Source organism: Cynara cardunculus, assembly GCF_001531365.2.
Source record: "Cynara cardunculus var. scolymus isolate 2C chromosome LG 12, CcrdV1, whole genome shotgun sequence".
Lineage (NCBI taxonomy): Eukaryota > Viridiplantae > Streptophyta > Magnoliopsida > Asterales > Asteraceae > Cynara > Cynara cardunculus.
Genome location: NC_037539.1, coordinates 10,946,291 through 10,955,411, shown reverse-complemented (window position 1 = coordinate 10,955,411; position 9,121 = coordinate 10,946,291). Strand labels below are relative to the sequence as shown.

At 33.9% G+C, this 9,121-nt stretch overlaps 1 protein-coding gene across 1 annotated transcript; it reads right to left on the bottom strand.

Moving 5' to 3' along the window:
- Positions 1–3,678: 3,678 nt before the first annotated feature.
- On the bottom strand, positions 3,679–4,632 carry LOC112523035 (auxin-responsive protein SAUR36). The gene has a single exon (XM_025132465.1). It carries the CDS (start codon positions 4,353–4,355, stop codon positions 3,858–3,860), a length of 498 nt encoding a protein of 165 aa, XP_024988233.1. The 5' UTR covers positions 4,356–4,632; the 3' UTR covers positions 3,679–3,857.
- Between the last annotated feature and the right edge of the window lie 4,489 nt (positions 4,633–9,121).

The window sequence follows — 9,121 nt, the reverse complement described above, 5'->3', positions numbered from 1 at the left end:
GGGGGGGGGGGTTTACTTTGCAAACCATCCATTTCATACAAACCTTACAAACTAATCACATTTATCCATTTTTTTATGAAAGACCAAGATTGAAACAAATTAAATAACTAAAGTAAAAAAAATTCATATTAGAGACACGGAAGGGCAGAACGAGGAAAAACATGTTCTATAAACTTGTTTCATTTTAGATAATTAATGTTATTTACTAAAATAAAACAAAGTGTAAATTAGTAAATTGTGTTGATTATTCATTGTACTTTAATTAGTTTAATATTTCAATTTACTTTAATTAGTTTAATTATTTTAATATATACACACACACACACGGACCAAATCTGTTGGCCTTCTCTGGTACCCACCACCACTCCGGTGACCTCTTCTGGTCATGTTGTCTGACCAAGACGTCGTCTCCGATGATCGACCACTAAACACTCACCTATGAGTATTCTCGATAGCTAGTCTCATTTTTGTCCCTCTAATTCCCTCACAACCTATCTCCCTTCCCCCATCCCCGCCACTGACCACCATCTCCATCGACACTCCCCTCGATCCCCCCCCCCCTCAAACACCCTCATCGATCACCCTCCAACACCTTCCATCCGATAGCACCCACCAGCCAGGAGAACCCTCCACTCCGGTGGTCATCTCCATGCCAACCTTCTTCTCCAACCCAACCTCCAGACGTGCAACACACATACATACACTACACACATACACATTGCATACACACATTGCACATATACAACAGACATTGTGCACATTGTACACACATACATATGTATACAACGTATGTATCATAGTGGTCTCAAAGTTTACTTGGTGTGTTTTAGGTATCACATTGTATGTAGGGATGGTGATAATTTAATAAAGAAAATAAACTATTAATATATATTAAGTTACTATATTTAGTTTTCCATATTTAAAAGCAATTAAAACATTATCAAGATTAATCATTACAAAGTAAAATGACATTCAACCTTGTCTATATTATATTACAAATCTTTGACAAAAACTCTTAAAACTCACTTTTCATGCGTAAAGTACTGTTTATTAATGCATATTACTTAGAACTCAAGATTGCAAGTAGATTGTGCGTAAGTACAACTTATTAATGTTTCATATCTGAATTCGTGTAACTAACTGCAGATAAACATAATCAAACATAAGATAAACATCTYWTTTTAAATATAAAAAATCTAAAATATAATTAAGATAATCATTGAATTCTAACTGAATACTTAATTATTATCTTTATAAAATGTTATATTATTAAACCAAAAATAAATTATTTCGTTATTAAACTTAAATTAAATTATAATAAAAAAAATAAATTATAGAAATTACAAAATAAGAAATTTTAAATAGTTGATTTGATATTAACATTGATATATATTTTTTTCAAAATTTTATGATATCATCAGATTTATATATTATTCAAAAATAAAATCATTATTGTTTTCTTAAAAACACATAAAATCGTATTATAACATCGACAGAGACAAATAATAAAATAAAACATTAAAAAATGATGATGTATCTCGTTGCATTGCACGGGTACTCTTCTAGTTCATTAAAAATAAAAAATAAAACATGAAATTTTTCTATTAATTGAAATTAATTTCTATAATTTACATGAAATAGCTGGTTTGCAATCTAACCCCTCTCTATATATGTTGTCAAAAGAAGACTATATATAAAATAGAAACCTGATCTCCATTGGTTAAAAACGAGTACTTTAAGTAAGCCAGGAATGACTTTAATAAAGTGGTATGTTGGACACATTAATGACTCCATTTATTGAGATCCATAATTGTACTTCGTGCAAAAATTTGTTTTATTATATATTCGTTGATTTTCAAGAAATCAAGATTTGTGCAAACGCAATTAATAACTTTTGACATATACATATCTCCTTTTATTTTTATTTTTTTCGAGTACGATTTATATCCAAATGCATTATACCACCTAAAGAATAATATCATTTATAGTTTTAAATAAAAAATTATATAATATTAGATGGTGGAGTATTATTCATTTATCCCAAAATACCCTTAATTATGTCCAAAGAATATAATAAAAAACAAATATTCTTTCACAACTACACCCACAAATATACTGTTTTAAAACAAACAGCTATTTTATTTTAGAAATTTTAAAGATACAAAAAAAAAGTTTGATTTAACAGATATGATGGACTTTTATCTGAAATAGAGACAAGAATATGAGAAAATAAAACTAAATTTGAGGAAAAAAAGAGGAAATATTGTATATCTGCTTAAAATATTCTTATAAATATTTGACACGACTTGAATAACATGGTTTATTATAATTTCTTTAAAAAATATCAAAATAATAGATTAATAGCAAATATTTTATAGGATAATGTTATATATTTTTTTAAAATTAAAACTTTTAATTTAGTTGAAATTTGAAAACATATGTGATATACTTTTAAAAAAATCAACACAGTCATTGTATTTTTAAATTGATAAAAGAAAAAAGAGACCATTTTATCGTATAAAGTGTTTAAGAAAATGAATTCAAATTTGTGTTGTTCATATAATGAGTACTTGTTACGGACAAGGTGAAAGGTCGTGTGGGAAATAGAGTTAAATTGTGAAACATAAAAAGGGATTTGGATCATTAATTACTTTTAATCTCAAACTCACTCATGAATTGTATTTGATACATGGATTAATCTGGTGCATCTCATCATAATGTGTATTTAAGAGTGGTGATCATTTCTTATGTTTTTCATCTTAACTTTCTTTCTCATCGGAAACCAACCCTTATAAACGATTAATACAATTAATCGAGTATCTTTTGGTTTGTTCTTCAAAGTCTCAAGAAACTAACCTTCAGATGTACATAAATTGGTCAAGATTACAAGAAAAAGAACAATTCTTAGTTCGACCCTTCACCCTTGCTATTGGAGTTACTACAATATAATTTGAAAAAGAAAAGGTAAATTGTTAATGTCTTCAAACTAACATTAAAACATTAAAATTAATAGAGGTCATGTTTCATCTGATTCAATGCTAAAACATTTTATACATATCTATTTTCTTTTCTATTAACCTAGATATCCAACCTGCTATGCAAGTCGACTAATCCCAAGACGACCACCTGCTTTGCGGGTAGTCCGGAGTCACCACATTTGAACCTCCGTAGCCACAAAAGAATTTTTATTTCTCTTTGGATTTGAACTCAAGACCTCCAGGTACTTTTAACTTTTGGAGTTTAAGCTCAAACCAATCAGACACCACTCATGTGGTTGTAGAGATCTACCATTCATGACCCAGCTATAAGAAATATGTGTAGAAACTCTTAACATTTTGTGTTCAGTTTGTGGTCGAAAGAGTTTTTTTTTTAATTAACCTGAATATCCAACCCATTTTGCGAGCCAACGAATCTCAGGACGAACCTGTTTTGCAGATAGCTCGAAATCACCGCATTTGAACCTCCGTGGCCACAAGGGGATTTTTATTCCTCCTTGAATTTGAATCTGGGACCTTATGGTACTTTTGACCTTTGAAGTGAAGCTCAAATCAACCAGGCACCACTCTTGTATTGGATGGAAAGAGTTTCATGTTTAGGTGGAAAGAGACCCGTATTTGAGTTTTCTTCAAGCTCTATATTGGAGATGATGTTTAATAATATAATGACAAAAATAGAATTGTAAAAAAAATGAAGGACTTTTTCAAAGCAAAAATGACCAAATCCAAAATACAGTACAACTTTTTATGCACAGGATACAAGTTAATACATCTTTGTTACTCTGGATTTTACACATTTGCCATGAAAAAAGGTTTAACCTAAAAACACCCTAAAAAAAGCCTTGCTATTAATCGTCATCGTCAGATTGTACGCCTCCACCGCGTCAGCAATTTCCGGCAACCACATACGGCGGCGATCCGAGTCTTCACGTTCTCAAACTCCGAAATCCGGCAAGGTATGGTGATCCCGCCTGAGTGGTTGTGGCCGTACTCCTCCTCCGCCTCCCTTAGTAACTGCCCAAACAAAGGGTGGTTTATATATATCACCGGCACCAACACCCTCTTGAAGTCTCCATCTTTCTGACCGACGTACACCGCCATCTTCCCTTTCGGCACCGCCGCCCGCGGCTGAGCTAAACCCTTTCCAAGAACCAGGTTCTTCTGCTGAAAACCGGAGTTTTTCGAACATATAGCCATTGCTTTCGTCTTGAGCCGAACACCCCACTTTAGCAACTTTGACATAGACCTCGGAGACTGGTCTAACCGTCTGTAACCCGCTGATGGCGAAAGATTTCTCCGGCAAACTCGCCGGAAAAGTGAACTGACTCTATGCTTTATCAAAAACCCTCGAATTTTCATCTCTTTTTCAAGAAAATCAAACACCCAGCTCCAAAATCGACTTTTAAACGTGGGAATAAGAAATCTTCTGATATAAATTGATTGTTTTTTTCAATTCATCGGCCAAGGATCTACCACAGACATGGCTGACACCTTAAGCTTTGATGATAATATGTGCCTTTGTTCTTCAATTTCGTCACAAATTTATGGACATGGTGAGGGAGAGAGAGATATATATAGAGAGATCGAGATCGACAAATGAGAGTAAGTGATGAGATTTGAAGAAGAAATAGTGTGTGAAATATGTGTGTGTGTGTATATATATATAGATATATAGATACAGCTTACACGCACTAAAAACACGCTAAGTGTGTGTCAATGAATAGAAGTCGGACTAAGCAACAACTACCAACGAGAGATAGTCGTGGGTTGATCTGAAATAAGAAAAAGTCCGAAACATAATTTATCGGCTGGATTTGCAACGTGTAACCTTTTCTTTAATACTTTTTCCTTCATCTTTACCGACATCATTATTTATTTTTTATTTTTTATTTTTTATTAACGTTGATATCCAACCCGTTATGTGGCCGACTAATTCCAGTACAAGCACCTATTTTGTAGATAGTCCGGAATCACCGTATTTGAACCTCTGTGGTAACAAAATGATTTTTATTTCTATTTGGATTTGAACCTCTTGATATTTTTGACCTTTAAAGTCAACCTCAAACCAATCAGGCACCACCCTTGTAGTTCCGACATCATTATTTTATTTTTATTTTTAAGACACTATTTTTTTTGTAACATCTAATGTAACGTATTTTAATAAAAATCAATTAATGGGGAAAAACATAGGATAGCCCAACTAATTAACCACCCACGTCCAAGCTCACAATCCAAATACATTCGACTCAAGATGTTGAATTGTTCCGACCCGACTAGAACATATATACGTGTATATGGGATCACATGTCGGTGAACCGGCCACGCCTCGATATGAACCATTAAGAATGTTCATCTTGGTGAACCATGGATGTTGGGATCAGTTTGTGTATGCGTTCATTAATTCAGTGGAATCCTTATCAAAGATAATAGTCGGAAAAATTCCTAGTGGCTGTGAGGAGACTTACACTGACGATCTATAGGGAGGAGACCGAGACTAGCTTGTGCACCATTGGTGAAATTGGGATAGGTATTTAATGTTATTTTTGTAATCATGGGTGTTTGAACTAGTTTGCGTGTATATTGACTAATCCAATGGAGTTCTGAAGATAACAGTCAGTAAAGTCCGTAGTGACCCGGACAATACTCGAACTGGGGACATATGAGAAGGCCTAAGACGTAACTTATATTTCCTAGTTGGGAGTTGGCCGTCAATCAAGGTTGTTTTTATACCATATTGGATAAATAGGGGTCGTTCACCAAATGTTTATTGGGTAAGCGTTTACCGAAAAGTCAAATAGGCATGGGAATGAGACTCGTCCCATTGGGGAACCCAGTGTACCGCCTCGACGGGGACGGGGGCCACGAAAGTTAAAATTCGGGGATAGGTAACGTGGTCCTTGTCCCGTCCCGCCTCGGAATATTAAACATATTATATATATTTATTATTAAATATGTTATTTATAAAGAATCAGATCTAATATTTTTTAAATTTAGAACTAGTATATTGACATTTATTTATTTTTTACATTTTTTTGAGTTGTCTTACTTTTTTAGATAAAAAAAACATGGAAAGTCGAAAAACGTTTGATCAAACAATTACGAATGTGATATGCTTTTGTTCATATATTGATACTCCATAAAAGCAAATTTTGAAAATATGTAAGTTTTAAACATAAACCATTATCTATCGAGTTTGACATTTAACACATTTGATTTATAATATCCTACAACAACAGGGGGGAAATCCCCGATTTTCCGTTCCCCGTTGGAGATGGAGATGAGGATGTACTCATATTTTCCGGTGGGAATGGGGATGGAGACGAAGATTGGGATCGGGGATGGGGATTGGAGTCCCCGCCCCATGATTGCCCCATTCACATGCCTAGAGTTAATACTCTCGTTTAACTTATGGGTAACATTTTCAACCGTCAAAATGGATTGATGATAGGCGTTTACCAATTAAGTGTCATCATGTAACATCCCTAAAATATGAGACAATTTAAACCGAACATTAGGATAGAAATAGAACCTATGAAATATAAAATCACCCAAGAGTAGAGAAATAGTATAGCGTTTACAATCTCAAATATAAAATAATATAAATAACAACTTACTAATATAAATTATCCTAAATTAGATTATAGACGGGTATCTCTATTTTCTTTCCAACAAAATTCCTTTCAATGCGTAAGTAACGCCAATTCACCAAAAGTGCCACTATTGGCAACCATTGCTCTGCTCAAGACTTAGGAGCTCCATAGCTAAGAGAACCTGATATACATATTATTTAAGAACAGAGTTAGGCTTAGTGAGAACAACAGTTATTGAATAAAGCTATAGAACATTAAGATAGAAAAATGTCATTTTAATCGGGTTATTTGTACAACTTACTCACACTCACCCTTGGAGGGGCTTAAAACATTCAAAGATAACGGGATAGACCGGATTTACCATTCATTATGACGGAACACATAAATAAGCCACAAACTAATGTTATTAGAGCATCACTTATAGGCATAAAGCCATTGACATAAATAAATCTAGTCTAATAGTCAATTGTGGTCATAAGCTCGTTCACTCAGAAATTACATAATAATCACAATACTTATTTCCAAGTTACAGTAAATGAATGAACTGAAAATTACATAATAATCACAATACCTATTTTTAATTTATAAATAAGAGATTCCCTCCTTCACGTTTCATAAGAACCAACTTCTATACCTATGGATAGATAGCATTCTAGCCGTAAATATCTATCTATCTAAATAAATCAAGATTTACCCATTCTAGAAACAATTGTACATAATCTCATTAAGTAGGCAAAATCCCATTTTATCACAAAATCTCGAACATAAGAACATCATAGTTTTGAGTTTCAAATTCCTTAATACAGTGAAATAACGTTTCCCAAAGTATTTGAAAATCATTCCCCCACACTTGTTTCATTAAAATATGTAAAATTCTCAAATTTGACCTAAATGAACCAAAATCAACCACACAAAAATACTTGAAATGAAAACTTAGAGGAAGTAAAAGGCGTCATTTTAACATGCCTAGGTTTTGATGAAAACCTAGAAAATCAAGAAATGCTTGGAGATAGGGAAGAACACTTGGATCTTGAACTTGAGACTTGGATCTTTATCCTAGACGAGGTTTAAATGATCTTAGATGGGTGGAAATATGGAATAAATACTAAGGAAATCACATTCAATAAGGAGGGAAGAAGAAATTTGGGAGAGAAAAGAGTTTGGTGAGAAAATGAAAGTGAAAACACAAAAATCGGCTCTTAAAACGTTGTCCAGTGGTGTTCACTAATATCACCACTAGTTAAACTAGCGAACAAACTAGCCCTAGCACTTGAAGAAATCAAACAGTGGTGTTCGTTCGTTTCACCGCTAGTTAAACTAGTGAAGAACTAGCTCTGAAACTAGTTTGGCCCACTTTCATCCTTATCAGTTCATTTTCTTGAGTTTTGAAGCGCCAACACTAAAACGACAAAGATACATTCAAAGGATCTTAACTTAAGCACTAAAGAACTATAATTATAGATGTACTCAAAATAAAAGATATTAACGAAAATTATGGGGCGTTATAATCCTAACGACGTTGAATTTAATTTCATCCTCAAAATCTCAAACTAAAGAAAAAAGGTGAGGGTACCACCTCTTCATGCCTTCTTCCGCTTCCCACATTAAGTTCGAGCCTCAGTGATGTTTCCATTGTACTTTGACCATAACATCTCTTTATGGCATATCTTTAACACAATAGTTGTTCTCATCCACATGAATGTCCGAGAGGGGAATCTAACTTTCTCCTTTTGTCAAACATTTGCGTAGATAGCAAACATGAAAGATGTTGTGAATTCCGGCCATCTTGGGTGGCAACTCCAATCTGTAGGCTTGGATCCCCATTCTACCCAAATTTTTGAAAGGTCCAAGGAAACAAGAACTGAGTTTCTCAAGCTTCCCAAATAGTATGATTCATTTCCAAGGGGACACCTTCAACATCACATGGTTGCCTTGGAACTCTATTTGTCTTCTCTTCTTAACGACGTAACCCTTTTGATGATCTTGAGCAGTCTTCAAGAGTTCACGAATACCCTTCACTTTGTCGGCCGTGTCTTGGACGATCTCGGGACCAGCAAATTGTTTCTCATCCACTTCAAGCCAACACATTTGAGTTCTACACTTCCGCCCATACAAGGCATCAAAAAGTGTCATCCTAATTGTTAGTCCCGAAGGGAAAGGCAATAAACAGAAAGTAATTGTAGAAGGGGGGTTGAATACAATTACACAGATTTTTTTCAACTTTTTAATTCTTATTGATTTATATCAAGAATTAATACACACAGAAAWAYAAAAGATTGTTSCGGAAGATAGGAAAGGAAAACCTAACCTAAACAATCTTACAAGGAGAAGAACTTTCAAGAACAACACAGAAAGTTCTTGAAARGAAATGAAGAACACTAAGAATTTCTTCGCACACAGGAGAGCAAGGGAGTAGAAGAGAATAGCCGATTGCTTTTAGAATACACTAAGTAATCTTGCAAAAGCCAGTACTGTTCATGGGAGATGCACACTGCCTTTTTATATTACCTTCAACATTTAATGCATGGGGACACT